Source organism: Ascaphus truei, chromosome 8 (assembly GCF_040206685.1).
Source record: "Ascaphus truei isolate aAscTru1 chromosome 8, aAscTru1.hap1, whole genome shotgun sequence".
Classification (NCBI taxonomy): domain Eukaryota; kingdom Metazoa; phylum Chordata; class Amphibia; order Anura; family Ascaphidae; genus Ascaphus; species Ascaphus truei.
The window spans coordinates 56093520-56110829 of NC_134490.1; the positions used below are offsets into that span (position 1 = coordinate 56093520).

At 40.9% G+C, this 17310-nt stretch overlaps 2 protein-coding genes across 3 annotated transcripts in view; one reads left to right on the top strand and one right to left on the bottom strand.

Moving 5' to 3' along the window:
• The first annotated feature begins 2279 nt into the window (after positions 1-2279).
• Positions 2280-9676, top strand: GPR26 (G protein-coupled receptor 26). Its single transcript, XM_075612157.1, has 3 exons — positions 2280-3544; positions 6037-6150; positions 7483-9676. Exons 1-3 carry the CDS (start codon positions 2877-2879, stop codon positions 7712-7714), a joined length of 1014 nt encoding a protein of 337 aa, XP_075468272.1. The 5' UTR covers positions 2280-2876; the 3' UTR covers positions 7715-9676.
• A 147-nt stretch (positions 9677-9823) lies between these two features.
• The window catches only part of CPXM2 (carboxypeptidase X, M14 family member 2), a 43149-nt gene continuing 35662 nt past the window's right edge, over positions 9824-17310 (bottom strand). For both annotated transcript variants that reach the window (XM_075612155.1, XM_075612156.1), the window contains exons 14-15: positions 16734-16833; positions 9824-13001 (exon numbers count right to left, since the gene is read on the bottom strand). In XM_075612155.1, the coding sequence (XP_075468270.1) occupies positions 12748-13001; positions 16734-16833 (354 nt within the window). In that variant the 3' untranslated portion in view covers positions 9824-12747. The remainder of the gene's footprint in view (positions 13002-16733; positions 16834-17310) is intronic.

Sequence of the window (17310 nt, forward strand, 5' to 3'; positions counted from 1 at the left end):
TTATAGTCTTATAGCTTATAGAGACATGCAATGTTTTTGTTTTGAATACTATTGAATTCCATCTATTTTGAATTCTCTTGGCGGTCTATTATCAAACTCCAAGAATCTACACATCTCCAGGGCCAGTATGGCTACTAGAACGTTCAATTACTGCACACCATATCTCCCCTAAATATATGACGATACTTGAAAAGTCTCGCACCATCAGATCCAGAGCATATACATCTCACCTTCTCTCACATGTAATATGAAAACAAGAAAGATGCAACAAGTCTCTGTCACAAAGACCTAACTATGTTTTGTAATAGTATTAATATGTAATAACTGGTACAAATAAATATACTGTAGATAACCTTGCTCAAGGTTACATATAGCTGACAATGAAACCACACATGCTGATTTATTTCACTGCTGTGGGCAAATCATTAGAGACTTACATTCAAATTATGCAGAAATACCTTCTATTTCCATCCAAGCCAAGCCTGAGATGTGTTTCAGAATTTACAGTGTTCCTTATAGAAAGATGTAGAGGGTATATTTCTAGGACCACAAGTTGCGATTTACAACCCTAGAAATGGAGTATAGACTTGTTGGCCAGTTCTCTGTGAGGGAGATATAAATGTGGGTAAATAGAGTTAAATTCCAGGTACAAGTGCCTTACACGAACGGATTTTTCAAAAGTCAAATATTCACCCGCACAGTGAACATAAATTTGGTCGTTCCCTGAAATACAAACCACAATACACAACTCTTATTAGAATGTTTTAAGACTTGTGTCGTGTGTATTTTATTAACCCCTTCAATGCCACGATGGCAGTCAACACAATTCACGAGATTTTGATATGTCCTAATTCGTGTAAAACTCATACCTGTGATGCATGCTGACTTCAAAGACTGTTTGAAGGCTCATCCATGATAGAGCCCCCTCTATATAATGGGAGCCACTGTTAGGAGAAATAGGTCCTTAATAACTAGAATAATATACAGTATTTCCATCCTGCAGATTTTAAACAAATGAAAGAAAAAGAAAACCTTTCATCTGTGTCCCTTAATGAGGTATTGTCAGCCCAGTTTCCTGGGATAGCATTCAGGATGTATCCACAATTCTTATAGTACATAACAAATATGTGTGAGAGCCTGTACAGTATGTATAACCTTTGACTTATTATATTCTGGTTAATGCTCCTTAATTCATTGCACTGCCCCTTTCCCCTCTACACTTTATGAGGGTCAAGTCCATTTAAAACAACTATACAAATGTTTCTGTATTTTATTTTCTTATTAAAACTCCCCAAATCCAGGGATTATGCTGCTTGTTAAGTAAAAAGAGGCATATTTGAAGCAACCTATTCTGGTGTGCAGCCCTGTGCAGAATTATAATACTGACTTGGGACAAATATCGTTTTAAGGAGTGTGTGATGATAAAATGAAGTCTAAATGCACTTTGATAATGGTCTACAAAATAGGAATTGATGAAACGGAGAATTATATAAAGGCTTTTATATAAAGAGCTCATGTGTATGAAAGGGGGGGGGGGGGGCAAGGTGCATTACCGATCAAGGACTCTATGGAGAGGCACCAAGATTATTTTCTCACAGAAGAGTGATGACACAATGGGACTCTTTCCAATACAAAGTACTGGCTGCTCATTCATTAAGCATTCTTAAATGCAAATACATTATAATGTATTTCTGAGTTCTCCATTCCTTCCTTTCTGTAGCAAATGGATTATAGGTATGTGCAAGTGCCCTACTGACTAATTCCATGGACACAGAATTTTTTTTTTTCATATTTACATTGTAAGTAACTATATTGAAAAATGAAAGGGTACTTGTACGAAGTATGAATTTCTAACTGGGTGTTGAAATAAGTAAATCCTATAGAGCAGTCACATCAATTATATAATATATGACATAGTTTGGATGTAATAAATATATATATATATATATATATATATATATATATATAATCACACATTCTATCTATCTATCTATATCTATATATATATCTATATCTATATATATATATATATACACACATATATATTACACACATTGCTTATTAGAGGCTTATTAACATGAATAATTAAAAAGCCGGCCACGTCATCTATGTGAACATGACACATTAATTGTTATACATACAGTTGTACACACACATATGCCGAATCTACAAAAACACACATCTGCACAATACAAAGATACTAATGTGCACAGTCTCATTCTTAAGTAACAGCTGCCTGTCCCTTATTCATTTTGCATTTCAAAAGCAATAAACTCATAACTACTGTATCAGCTCAGTCAGTGCAGTCGTTACAAGGATGTAATCAGTAGCACATGTTCTGTATACAGCTGCTGTCCGATGCTGGGAGGAGAGTCTCGATCTCAAGGAGAGCCTTGATCTTTGGCTTTGGTTGTCCAGCTGCTGGGAGGTGGGCACCGCTCTGAGTCTCTATGAGAAGGTTCCTCTGGTAATAAGTTGGATTGATTCTCACAGAGGGAGCAGCTCTTTCTCTCGCTAAACCCTCCCCTTACCATGCATTGCACTGTGCAGCTTCCAGCTCTTTTTTTTAATAGCACAATAGGCTCCACATCTAATCTGCATGGAAGGATTTAATAGAAATTGAAATTAAAGCAAATTCTAAATAACCTCTCACCTGTACTCCTGCCAGAGGGCTCGGAGGTGAAGTACATCCACAAGTATCATCCAATGATTTAATCTCTAGAGGTGCTGCGAACAATTCGCATGCTTGCTACAGAGCATCACAAGAGGGGTACAACAAGGATCAAGTCATCCAGGGCAGTAGATGCTGGCTAGTCAGAGGCAGAATGGAAGCAAGCCTTGGTTCCGAGTATGCGTAACCTGTGAAGGCTCCAGCAATGGAGCTGTGGGGGATACTTGGCTGCTTCCTGTTGGTTCTGCTGATCCTTGCTGCGCTGCTGTCCAACGGGATGGTGCTGATCTGCTTCCTACGCTGCCCTGATATCCGCGGGCAGGTCCCAGGTTTGTTCACTCTCAACCTTACCCTCTGTAATCTGCTGCTCTCCGTGATCAACATGCCCCTTACACTGGTGGGAGCCATACATGGTCATCAACCCGGCGGTGAAGGGCTCTGCAGGGCTGTGGGCTTCTTGGAAACTTTCTTGACCAGTAACTCCATGCTGAGCATGGCAGCCCTGAGCATTGACCGCTGGGTGGCTGTAGTTTTCCCTCTGAGCTATCACTCCAAGATGAGGTACCGAGATGCTGCTGTCATTCTTCTTTATTCTTGGATTCACTCTCTTTCCTTTCCAACCGTGGCCCTCTGCCTGTCCTGGGTTGGGTTCCACCAGGTATACGGAACCTGCACACTTTACAACAGGAGACCCGAGGAGGAAACATCCTTTGTGGCATTCATGGTACTTTTCCACCTGCTCAGTTTCCTCCTTTCCTTCCTAGTGTTGTGTGTCACCTACCTACAGGTTCTGAAGGTGGCTCGTTCTCACTGCAGAAGAATTGATGTGATCACCATGCAAACACTGGTGCTGCTGGTGGATCTTCACCCTAGGTAAGTCTTCACCACTCGGTGAGTAGGTGTGGAACCAGACTCGACATTCCCTCACCAGAGAGTTAGGTGGAAAAGATAAAGATGGCTTCTTTTTTTTATTGCAATCACATATAGTGCAGTATTTACTATTATATTTATGAATATACAATTTCACCAAACAAAGCACTCACGCGGCAACGCGTAGGGTGTGATTTTATTTGATTTAACTACTACTTATATGCAACCATAATGGATCAATCCAATAAAGATACTCATACATACTGTACAGTATACATTGTTATTTATATAGCGCCATCCAGGTACATAGCAGTTTACAATACACGTGACATAATAGTATAACACATAATGGGAATAAGCACTTCAGGCATAAAACAATAGGAAAGGGAATATGTATCTATATTAACCGGACACTTCTCTTTTTGTGCTTATGTTTTCGCTTGTAAGTACCACTCCAGGACGTCTTCAGAATGACCCACATAGGGCAAACGTTAATATGAGCACAAGTGATATTTGAACTCTTCCTATGGAGAGGCCATCATTCGTTTACCACCCCAATACTTTCACTATTCTTTTACAATAAGAGATAAAATAGTGCAGGGGTGGCCAATGCCTCAGCCACTGATTTAGCCACCTGTGCTGAAGCAGGGATATCCTTAACATCTCATCTGTTGGTAGCCCTTGAGAACTGGAGTTGGCCACTCTGCTCCAGACTCATCTGTGCTCCACCAAGGTAGCATTATTTCTGGAAATGTTTGGTAGAGGGGGAGATAGTAAGAGCTAATTCATTATTGGACTGGTTCTGGACTCCTTTAAAAACATTGCCACTGCCTCTACACTTCACTTTGAAAGTTCTCACAATTGTCATTTTAATTTGTTATACAGGATCAATAGAATAAGGCAGGGGTAGCCGACTCCCATCCTCAAGGGCCACTAACAGACCAGGTAGTAGGGATCCCTGCTTCAGCACAGGTGGTTCAATCATTGGGTCAGTCATCTGATTGTGCCGCCTGTGCTGAAGTTAGGATATCCTTAAAACCTGACCTGTTGGTGGCTCTTGAGGACTGGAGTTGGCCGCCCCTGCAATAGTGTGTTTCCATATTCATGGGAAATCCATGTAAGCAGTCATTTTATAAGATGGATATCTCAGATGCTGTGGGGCTGGATTAGGAAAGATTGGCAGATATAACTGGATGTGTGCTGTGGGATTTACTTATGGCAGAGATGAGTGATAAGTGGTGGACAGGTACTAGAATGGTTTGCAGAAGAGAATCCCTTATGAACATGTTATACCTTAATTGTGCTGCTGCTGAAAATTTGTGCAACTGTTTCAGGCCATAGAGAGTCTGGATATCTTCTCAGAAATGAAAGGTATTCATAAATACAACAAGAAGTTGAAAGTATAAGGCAGATAGTTGATTCAAGTAGAAATAAGATTGTCATTAACGTGAAGCAGGATGGCATTTATTTTTAGATTGTTCTTGTGAAATAGAATTGACACATTATACTGTTTTGTTTCCCTTCCCATAGAGTTTAAAGTTGTATTAGCCACATTGGTCCAAGAGAAATGTAAAGTAGGCTGTGTTCCTCTTAGGGGACCAACGTGAGATTTCTTTCATATAGAGATTTTGACTTTCTTATGCATGTGCACTGTCTGTCTGGATCAATGGAACTATAAAAGGTTTAACAATAAACAAAAGGTTGACGTCAATGGACATATTGGATTTTTTCACCTACAATATTGTATTGGGTTGCTCTATGCACCAGCCACCAATGTTTTATTCATCCCAATTCCGTGCCTGGTGAATCCAGTATTAAAGCATCATAAATAATTTGCAGAAACACACCTAAGATGGACACGATTGTAATATATTATCTCTATGAGCTGCCCTTTTTAAAGTACTGTAACCTCCCCAGCTACCACCAAGATTTAATAATATATATATTTGTTTTAAATGGGAGGTAATAATATCACCCACATTCTAAATGTATTTTGTTAAAAAAAAAAAAACAAATAAGAATGCATTTAACTGTTTGTTGGATGATTTAGGGCAGGAATAAGATGTACAGGTAAAACTGTCTTTGGGGCATATGTGTCAAAACAAAAGTGCAATTAGTGCAATTGTGAGACAACATATTTGCACCATGCAACAAGTATCAAAGAAGAAAAATGTAATTGAAATAAAAATAAAAAATTTCTTCAATACATGTGCATAATTTTATTTTGACCCAACATTGCATGACCTTTGCCTTTTTACATAGATCCCATATTGGTGTTGTGTGTGGAGTATTAGCAATGGCTAGTGCAGGGCATTACTGGAATAGGAGTGAGTATTAAGGTTTCCATTCTCAGTATTTTTGTGTGTGGTACTGCTTGTGTGTATTTAGTATATTCCCTTATTGAATCTGCACAGTGTGTTCTTTACATGGAACCTGTTTTCAGCATTATGTGCATATATCCTGCTGAGGTTTTCTTTCCCCGTTCTTTATATTAGTGTGAGGCAGCGATGTTTGGAGGAACAGAAAAGAAGGAGGCAACGGGCAACGAAAAAAATCAGCACTTTCATTGGGACATTCCTGTTTTGTTTTACTCCTTATGTTGTTACCAGGTGAGTCCCAGCCCCAATGCCTCAATCTGCCCTGATTAGAAACAAGAGAATATCATTCGTCATCTGCCAATACAACCAACCACAAGAAAGGATTTTCATGGAAGTTTAATCTCTCCATCCCCTATACCTCCCTTTCACTCTTGCTACGTTTTTCCCACCCCTTCCATGACTCTTTCCGTCTGTCCATCACTTCTTCTACCATTTCTCGCTCTTCACTTCACCCTGTCAATGCTTTACCCCTCAAGGTATCTTAATAATCTAAGTGTTGGCAGCAAACACTTGATGACCCAATTCTTTGCACCTGTCCTGTTTACATGTTTTCAGTTGCATATTTCTTTGCCACCTATCTCCATACAACTGTTGCCAGTCAGAAATTGATTAACACACACAATCACAGCTAGCTCAAACTCCTACACCCACCACATCATGAATATATATATTTATGTCAAAAAGAGTAAGTTTGAGCTAGCTGGGTATGTGTGTGTTAATCAATTTCTGTTTGGCAACAATTGTATGGAGGTAGGTGGCACCTCCCCCCAGAGCTCACTCCTCCTCACCTCTTTAACATGGGAGGTATTTACATTTTGCTGCAAGAACAGAATCTACTATGGTTCTTTCCCCTCATACAGAGGTAAAAGGAAGGGTTCACAGTGTAGTGTTAGGACATGCAAAGTTTGGTTATACCTTGGCATGGTATGCAGGCTTATGACGCTTTGGCCAAAGGATCAAGAAAATATTATTATTGAAGTATTTAACTTTATACTTATTACATATATGTTTTGTCAATTGGATGTAGCATTGGGCACCCCTGTCTTTTGTTGTATACTGTACATTTGCCACGCTCAGTACACTCTTTTGACATAAATATATATTCATGAATTGGTGGGTGTAGGAGTTTGAGCTAGCTGGGAATGTGTGTGTTAAGTAAAATAATGAAGTAATTCTTGGGATAGGCACAATTTTTTCCTAAAAATCTGGAAATTAGCCAGGCCTCCAAGGAGGGTTTTACAACAATTTAGAATAATGGAGCAAAATGTCACGTTGTCCTTACTTGTTGTCAATTTCTAGGTTAGTCTTCTCTGCAGTATCCCAGCATTGTGCCTGTAGTATGTTTACTGTTATTTTTATGGTTTTCATGTGCATTGGATCCCAAGACTGCTACAATTTACACTGATAAATGTCTCCCGATAATTAACATTATTTAAGTAACTTAAGCAACAAGATAAGAGTTTCCCAGGGATAGCATACAATGGTGGTTTACTGTTCATGCTGTGGAGTAATATCTACCACTACCACTTTCCGACAGTAACCATGTGCTTTTTTTCACTGCAGAATGGTGGAGATTTTCTCGTCAACTCCCATCAGTTCTCACTGGGGGATCATCAGCAGGTGCCTGGCCTACAGCAAAGCCGTGTCTGACCCGTTTGTCTATTGCTTGTTACGGAATCAGTATAAGAGTTGCTGTCGTGACATAGTCAACAAACTCTTAAAACGTAGTTCTATTAATTCTTCTGCACAGAGGGGGAATTCATGTGCAGGAAACTTAGTGCCATCCAATGAATAGGAGATATGAGGACACCAGTAGAAAGGACAACCAAATCCAAAAGAGTGATGAGGGAGAAGCTTTCAAATCTTTGTTTAAAAAAAAAAAAGAGACCTTCTTTAAACTTTCTTTCCGTTCTGGTGTAATATAATTATTTTAAAAATAGTGTCTGGGAACTGCCCAAGAAACATGGTTTCAAATGATAGGGCTGTCCTCCAGTGGTGTAACTTCACCTTAAGCGGACCCCGGGCGATGTCATGACATCGCTGCATCACGTCGGCACGTTGCCATGTGTTGTTGTGTTGCCATGACAACGCAGCATCACCTGACGCCGTGATGTCATGGAGGAGGGCTGCCGTGTTACAGAGGCCCCGCTTTCTCCCCGGCAATCAGTTTCATTGCTGTGGGGAAGAACGCGGGGGTCTCTATAACCGCTTGGGGGGGGGGGGTCATCAAGAGCGTGGAGAGAGAGTCCCGACTCCCTTTGGGCCCCCTCAGCTGGGACCCCTGGGATGTGTCCGGGTGGTAGTTACGCTACTGCTAGCCTCGATTCCGGCACAGAATTACCTTCTGTTTTAGGGCATTGAACAGTTAAGAGAGAAGGATGAAGATAAAACAATGAGTGGTATAAAAACACAGAGGAAGATGTACACACATTTTGTAGACCTTCTAAATGGACGTTAACTAGACCATAAGGATTTAACACAACTACTTTGCTTACTGGCTGGGAATGTGGGAGAGCTGGTCATCTATAAATACATGAAGAATTCAAAGCAGCACTCACATTAATTCTACATAATGTGATGGTTACCCCTGTCCTATACTCAAAATAGAGTTTCCTGTGGACCTGGATGCAGACAGTGTTGTGGAATTTATTATAAGGTGCATAATTACCTCTCTGCCTCAGAGAAAGATGTATTGTTCATTTTATAGTTTAAACATACTATTTTTTCACCGACATTTGTAAAGCCAATGGAAGGCTTCCACCAGGCACAACCTAAATCCGGAATTAACACAGCGAGAGGCAGCCAGGTCACAATCTCCAAATTACCACTGCTAGCCATTGATGAAATACAGTAGGGGTTGACATAGTTAATCTGTGTAAATTGATAGTAAAACAGAGAACAAGAGCACTGAGATCTGGAATAATTGCATCATTGACACTTAAAGCACTGCAATTTAGTCATCTGGAAGTGTGAAAAATAAAATTTAGAAAGTATGCCTGTTACTGGTGATTTAGGCCAGGGGTGCTCAACTCCAGTACTCAACTCCCCACCCCCTTCTTCATCCCCAACAGGTCAGGATTTCAGGATATCTTAGGCATAGGTGGCTCCATCAGTCCCTGCTTCATCACAGGTGGCTCCATCAGTTCCTGCTTCAGCACAGGTGAAAAAATCAGCGGCTCCATCTTCAACTGAGCCTCTGATTGAGCCACCTGTGCTGAAGCTGGGATATCCTGAAAACCTGACCTGTCGGGAGGGACTTGAAGGCTGGAGTTGAGCTCCCCTAATTTAGGCAGCAATGTCTGAGGGAGAGGAAGCAGCCGAGTGTTGTATTCATGTTTTACTATGGGAACCCTATAAAAAAGGAACCATATATTGGTACCAGACAAAACCGAGCAAAGTCCATAAGGGTATCAGATGAATCCCAGGTCAATGTCAGAGTGGTATCTGAGCTTGGCTTCATTTTCATCAAAAGTGCGAAGATAATTGTATTATTAGCTGTCAATCAAGGCTCATGTGGGAATTATTAAGATAACTTCAAAGATCAAAAAACTTCAAAAACCTTGGGGAGATCAGCAGTTCTGCTAAGATGTGTCTCAGAAATAATGTCATTTAGAAGATTCTAAGCAGCCTGATTTACTAAAGTGTGATAACCATTATTGATCAAGTAAACTGGATGATCAATAATGGCTATTTACTTTAGTCAGTAGAACCCCAGGGAAAGACGTGGGAGTGATTAATCAAAGTACAGCTGCAATTCTAGGACAACAATTTTATTTTTATATATATATATATATATATATATATATATATATATATATATATATATATATATATATATATATATAAACACAACTGAGAACAATAGGATTACTATTGGCAAATCTAGTGCAATTTTTCTGCATCGGTTTTGCTGGTGTTTTGCAGCTGGGACACTTATGATACATCACCCCCATCATGGTCACCTCTTACAGATTTGTATAAGGTTGTTCTCAGTGCCAAACCTTTAATTTCTAAAGCAGCATACAGCCCTCCTGCGTACAAGGGCTGCTTCTACCTTCCTCTCTGTTATTGCATCTCCAACTCCCTCCCACTTGCATATTCTCTTTCAGTTATTTTGAAGCGACAGAAGAAAAGGCTGCACAGAACATAGCACAGCTTTCCATGAACAGAATTGTGCTTGTCTACATGTATTTTTCAGTATTTGGTGGTCATTCTATTTTGTAAATAAATAAAGCACCCTGCCCAGTATCTGTTACAGTGTATGGTTTAGGAGGGTGATTTATATGAAGTAGTGTCCCTTGCACTGATTTTTCCTGGGTTCCGTATTCACATGGATGGTACTGCAGGGAAGTACAAATACAGTATACAGTGGGCTAGCCTCACATTGCAAAGCCAGTATAACCAGCTTCACACTGAAGAGACCCAAAAGGTCGAAACAGCTGTCTGTGAGTAGGGTTACTGGCCATGCACTTCTTTAAACCAGGCTGTGCTGAAAAGCTGGGTAATACGGCAGGCATACGCTTATAGGGTCCATGTTAAAATGGATATGAAGTAAAAGGTGACACCGTGCTCATGTGCATGTAATTTCCCAGAATCCCTGGCTGCAGTGAAAGCATTGTATGCTAAGAGATAATGGGGAAAAGCAGCATTGTAGACCCGTCTGAAACATGTGAATCTGGTCCCACATGTTATTTGCATCTAGGAAAGAAAACTGGGAAGCGTTGCCAATGTTCCCTTTTTATTTCAATATTATTGAACCTATATTATTAACAATTGGTTGTATTATTGAATTCCCTTATTGTATTTTTCCTACCACCTCAGCTTAAATGGTGCCCCGAAACACACATCCACCATTCTTGAGTCTCTTACATCTGGCCTAATCAAACTGCAGAGAATGACACTTGTTTTGTCACGTCTTTCCTTCTGCGTCATCTACACTTATGTCTTGCCATACATGTGATCAAGAGTGTGTGCTGCTTTTTCTCACGCGTCAAACGAACCAATATCACATGGTTTTGCTCAAAAAAGAACCGCCAGTTTGGGGTGGTACCATTCGAATTTACTTTCATAAGGAGTTCGTAAAAAGAAGGTGAATCAGTTAAGTTTCCAGTCTCATTCTTGCCCGTGCTCACTCTCCCTTGGAATTGAGTTTCTGCTACCTTAACTTTACCTGTTCTGTTTATTATTTGGGTGGGGTCTTCTACCAAGAAGAGGTTAAATTGCCATAGAGCCAATTGGCACAATTGAAGTCAATGCTAGTTGGAGTTTCCATGTGTTAGAGTCCCGATCGGCACTATCAGAGTTTAATTATTGGTCCCCTAAATCAGCGGTGCTCAACACCCCTCCCCCCTGACAGGTCAGGTTTTCAGGATTTCCCAACTTCAGCACAGGTGGCTCAATCAGAGGCTCAGTCAACCTGACCTGTTGGGGGGACTTGAGGACTGGAGTTGAGCACCACTGCCCTAAATGTCTGTTCTCACTACAATATAGGGACCAAATTAGTCCCACACTCAGAATTAGCCATTGCCAGTACATCTGCTTAGAGTTATTCTGCATGCAAGAGAGCACATTCCGGGTGAAATCCGAGCAGCTGCTGCTAAGACTACCAGTCAGGAAAAAGCATGAATGATATTAAAATGAGGATCCATGGGATTCAGTGGCAAAGTCTCTACCCTGCTCATCCCAAATGTCACAGCCGCGACAATATTGGTTGGTGCCAAAGCTCAGATATGCCCCAAAAGAATTCTCACTGGTATCACTCGTTGGCCCAGAAATGTCTGCGTCGTAATTTGCAACTTCTTTATTTTAAGATATCTCTTAAACAGATTTGAAAATAAAATGTGGATACAGAGCAGAAGAGACCACCCGAGTATTGCAGAGTAACAATGCAGCACTACCCTGATCTCTCCAGCAGCGAAGGGATTAGCGAGTATTGTACCATTTTATAACTCTAAAACAAAACAGATTAAATATCATGTAAATGAATAGCAGAGTCTCTTGGCAGGAGCAGTAAAAGGGAAACAGCCGAAATCAATTGGGGAAACACAATAAAAATGAAGAACAGCATCTGAGGCCAGAATATAGTAACCACAGTTAGTCCCTCCTGATTTAAACACTATTTGGTTTATTCACTTCTCCTCCAAGGGCTATAGAGTTCAATCCCTTTTCATGTCAGTAACATTAGGAGTTACTACCTTCTCATTTGAGTAAAATACCTTGAATACTTTTCATTGGAGTAACATGGGCGTTTTCCAGCTTCATGTATGGCATAATTTGGTTCATTTGACATCTACATGTCACAGCTATATCTCAGAAATATAAACATCTGGGGAAGAATACAGAGCTTGGAATATCTCAAGTATTTCCACAGACAGCATGTATGAAAATTGGTCAAAGGCTCCCGTTTGAGTAAAAAGTTCTAGGCCTGGGATACAATGTGACTACAAGATAGCCCTGCTATAGGTCCAGCAAACAGTCCAGTATATGATTTGCTCCAGATTTACCAAGTCACATACTGTGAGAAAAACTTCCCAAAAGATATATGTTTGATATACAAGATAGTTCCAAGTCTGGAATATTTAGGCATGAGAATGTTTGGTGATTAGCATATGCTCTTAAGAAGGTTCAGACACTCGGATACTGCTTTAGTACAAAGAAAGAACCTAAGTGAGCTCTAAGTTCCCAGGTCCCAAGGTTCATGTCATGAGCAAGTTGCTTACAAGTTATCTGTTCTATCTTCTTAGTCCAGACACCGGTTACATTCTAGGTTTGCCAAGGTCCACGGTCCCAGATTCAAAGTGTCTAAAGAATCCAAATCTAGAATATGTTTTAAGCACGATGATGACCTGATCTGAAGCGAACTCTTCTACGACGCAGGGACATGCTGACTGGATGTTTTCCAAATTTCTCCATGATCTCCTTGATCCGTGCCAAGTTGGATTTGGCGAGGATAAAGTCACAGCGTGTGGCTCCCATCTCATATCCCACCGCACAGCTCTTGGTGGAGGGCATGAAACCATCAGCTCGGGTTGTCACTGCATATTCTCCTGGGTTTAGCAGTCGCCAATAATCACCGTCACTTGCTGGGAACAATAAGAATGGAGAAAACTGAAGTATATCAATATGATTTTCCCTTCCACTTCTCAGTGCTACTTTCCGCTTTTGGTCTATATCAGTGATTCCCAACTCCAGTCCTCAAGAATCCTCAATAGGTCAGTTTGTAAGGATATCCCTGCTTCAAGTACAGGTGGTTCAGTCAAAATCACTGGGCCACGCATACTGTATAGGAGGTTCTTGAGGACTAGAATTGGGAACAAGTATCAAGATCCCATCTTCAATTACAGACTCAAGAGCATTGGTTTCCATGCCGTGTCTACATCATGGGGGCTATTTGTTAACTGGCTGCAAAATTGGTTCAATTACTGGTGAAAAAACTAACTCCACAAGAAGAAAATGGCAATGTTTTTAATGCACATGGCGTTTACTTTGAACCAGTAATTGCACTCATTTGAAGAATGGAGACATAGCTAAATAGGGGTCTACTGTAAGGGCTGGGAAGGACAAAGAGATTGTCACCACAAATTAATTTCCATATTTAGGACAGTAATATGCACACACGTGCACACACACAACACACACACAACCCCCACACACACACACCCTACAGAGTATGCCCCATGTCTGTGCTATGATTCTCAATGGCTTCAGTAGGGATACTTTGTTAGTGCTGCCTTTACAGCAGATGAGGCCAACAGGCCAGGTTTAGGGATATTCCAGCTTCAGCGGCTGTCGTTCACTGAGCCACTGATTTAGAGATCTGTGCTAAAGCTGGGATATCCAACAACCTGACCTGTTGGGGGGGTCTTGAGTACTGAAGTTGAGCACCTCTGATTTAATTATTAACACCAACCATTCACGGCTCAAAGATATTAAGTGCAAACTAGCAACATGGCGTAAACTAATAATGTATACTACACCTTATAAAAAAAATGCTTTAAACAGCATTTAAAACACACTGTTTAATTAAAATTAAAGTAGCAATCCCCCCAGAAGCTTATATGAGATATTTAACACATAAAATGTTAATATGTCTCCCCCTGAGCATGTTTTGCTCATATATATATATATATATATATATATATATATATATATATATATATATATATAGTTCTCTAGCTTCTGAGGTTACCATTGTAGCCTTTAGACTGCAATTGGATCTTGGCAGATCTTCATTTTAACATCCCCTAGACATAATATTGCAAACGCATACAGTATCTCCTGAACGTAGCATCACATCTTAAAAATCAAGAAAGCTTTTGAAAGGACAACAATATATCATTCAAAGCAGGGGTCTCAAACTCAGTCCTCAAGAGCCACCAACAGGTCAGGTTTCAAAGATATCTCTGCTTCAGCACAGGTGGCTCAATCAGTGGCTCAGTTGAAGACTGAGCCATTGATTGAGCAACCTGTGCTGAAGCAGGTATATCCATAAAACCTGTCCTGTTGGTGGCCCTTGAGGACAGCGCTTGAGACCCCTGCTTTAAAGCAAGCAAAATACAAAAAAAGAGGCGATCAGCTCAATCAAAGCGCTCTTCAACTGAGTGATAGATAGCTGTGTACATGATGACAGTATAAAAAGCTGGAGAGAGCAGGATATCTGTGTCTTACTTAAAGGGTGAGAGGCAAAATAAGAGATAGCTAATGAAGAAAAGCGAAAGAAAAGAAAAAGCATAGCAGGGTGTGGGAGTGTGGAATTAATTCTGGCAGCGGATACACACAGCATGTAGTGGTTGGAGCTGTTCCCAGTATTACTGTTCGTTTCTAATTACTGAACTGTTAATTACATGGGGAAATATACACTTAATCCCCTGCTCAGCATAAGAGACTTTGATAGTTTAGGATGAGGAGAAGATGTGCTGTTTGTGCGGTCACATTTCTTTACAACGGTGAGAATAACCATGATAACTAGCATCAAACTACTAGTGCAGGGTGGCCAACGCCAGTCCTCAAGGGCCACCAACAGGTCAGGTTTTAAGGAGATCCCCGCTGCAGCACAGGTGTCTCAATCATCATGACTGAGCCACTGATTGAGTCACCTGTGCTGAAGTATTCCTAATACCCGGCCTGATGGTGTCTCTTGAGGACTGAGTTGGCCACACCAATAACCTATACTGCTTTCTACGGGGGTACACACACATATAAATAGGGGCAGGTTATGACAATACTTATAATGATACAGTGAAGGGGGAGTTACAAAAGGTGCTGGGGCAAAAGAGTAACACAAAATATTTATTAAATCTCCGAAATTTTCTTATTGCAGGACCAAGGTTATAAAGGCAACGTTGCTATGGTCCAAAGAATGTATAGCAGAAATGAATTAGCATTGCTACTTTAAGTTGGAAAAATGGCTTCAGAGCCAAGTGGTCTACAGGAAACTGCACGTGCCAGAGGTGGGGTGCATGCTGGGTATGCAGGAAAACAGCTTTCCATCAGGAAAAGTCATTAGCAAGTGTGATCTTTCCATGAAACTTGTAACTTCAGGTCCCCGGAGATATGAATAATGGAGGCGGCTCAGTAATACGCTGCAAGACACACCTACATGTGCAGGCTCAGGAAAGGGAAGGATCCATTTGTGTATCCTACCATACCTTAAGGGATGCAGGGTAATGACTGAGGTGCAGGATGTGCAGCCAGGATTAAATGATAGTGAGATGCAGTGATGGGGCAATAGTTACTGAAGGCAAGGTTACCCAAAGGTCAACATATACAAGTGCTGTAGTAGATAAGGGTGAGGTTCAGTGAAGATGTCAGTGGCGCTATACAGCAAGAGATAAGTTCAGTGAGGAGGCAGGAGCATCTTATAGGGTAGGAGTGAGTTTCTGAGAGAATGCAGGAGGTGCTATGGGGCAAAAGTGAGATTCAGTAAGGAGGCCAGGGTGAGGTTGCGTGTGGACACAGATGATATAGGGCAGGATTGAGGTTCAATGAGGATGGAGGCTGTGCTGTAGGGCAGGATTGAGGTTCAGTGAGGATGGAGGCTGTGCTATAGGGCAGGATTGAGGTTCAGTGAGGATGGAGGCTGTGCTATAGGGCAGGATTGAGGTTCAGTGAGGATGGAGGCTGTGCTATAGGGCACACATACGTTAAAGGTGTATGAGCTACTTAAAAGCAAAATATCAGATGAAAAAAAGGGGACAGGGGTAGCTGCAATTTAAGTGAACAAAATACTCAAGGAGCCAAGGCTCAGTCTCGCCATATAACGTGTTTCCTGGGATTATCTCCAACTGAATTCTATCCCTGAGCCAACAAGAAACAGAGCCAGAGCCAGGACTGGGTATTACTCTCTGGCTCTGTGAGCGCAGAGCTCTGTTACACAAACACTAAGTGTAGCCGAGATCTGCACAAGCTAGAGGCCATGAATTGCCTTGCTACTTCTTAGCCCATCAAAGGAGTCAGTGGTATACAATAGGATGGAAGGTTATGGAATAGCACAAAAATACGTGCATAATTCATGCAATAATTCACGATGACACAATGTTGCACAGTCATACAATTATGCACAGGTGTGATAACACAAACAGAGCCATGATACTGAGCACAGTCATTATACTGTACAAACAAATGACAATGAATACATACACAATAATGGTTATGTAGATGAAAATGATACAGAGCTAAAAATATCGCTAAAGAAAATACAGACTTATTTGTAAAATGGTTATGGAACTAGGTATGAACCCTTTTGATGTCAGAGGGGCCTGAAATTCATTGCACTTCTCACCCACAGAACATACACAGTGCATTGATCCTTTTACCTGTGCGTATATCGTGATTAACTCCTTCCACAGATATAATAGCATTTGGGATCCCTCGTCCATACACATCCCTCACAATCCCCTTAATCCCACGATGAACCTGAGAAATAAGGAAAGGAGGTGCTATTTAGGTACCAAAATCCATCTAGATGCCATGTAAAAAGGGATAAGAAATTAGGTGGGTAGGTCACAGTTGTCTTTTTATACATTGAGCGGGAGGTCACTTCTATCACCTCCAGAAGGCTAATAACGCACTGCAAAGCGCTCTGTCATTGGAGTGAAAAGATAGCTGTGACGTATGCAACATACCCACTGTATTCTGCCTTGCAGTCTAGTACTCCCCATAATAAACCAATGCAGTTACAAAATGGTTTGTAATGGGATCGTTACTTTAACACCGCAGGAGCCGTCTCAGGTTCTAAAGACTTGTGATGACTTATATTGCGGGTTATGGGGTACAACTATCTTTTTATTCACAGTCTTGGAGTTCTGTTTTTTTTTTTTAAATGATCTCCTGCTCCTTTGTGGTTTAAAAACATATACAGGGTTATTTACTAAAGTTTTTCAGTGTGGCAAA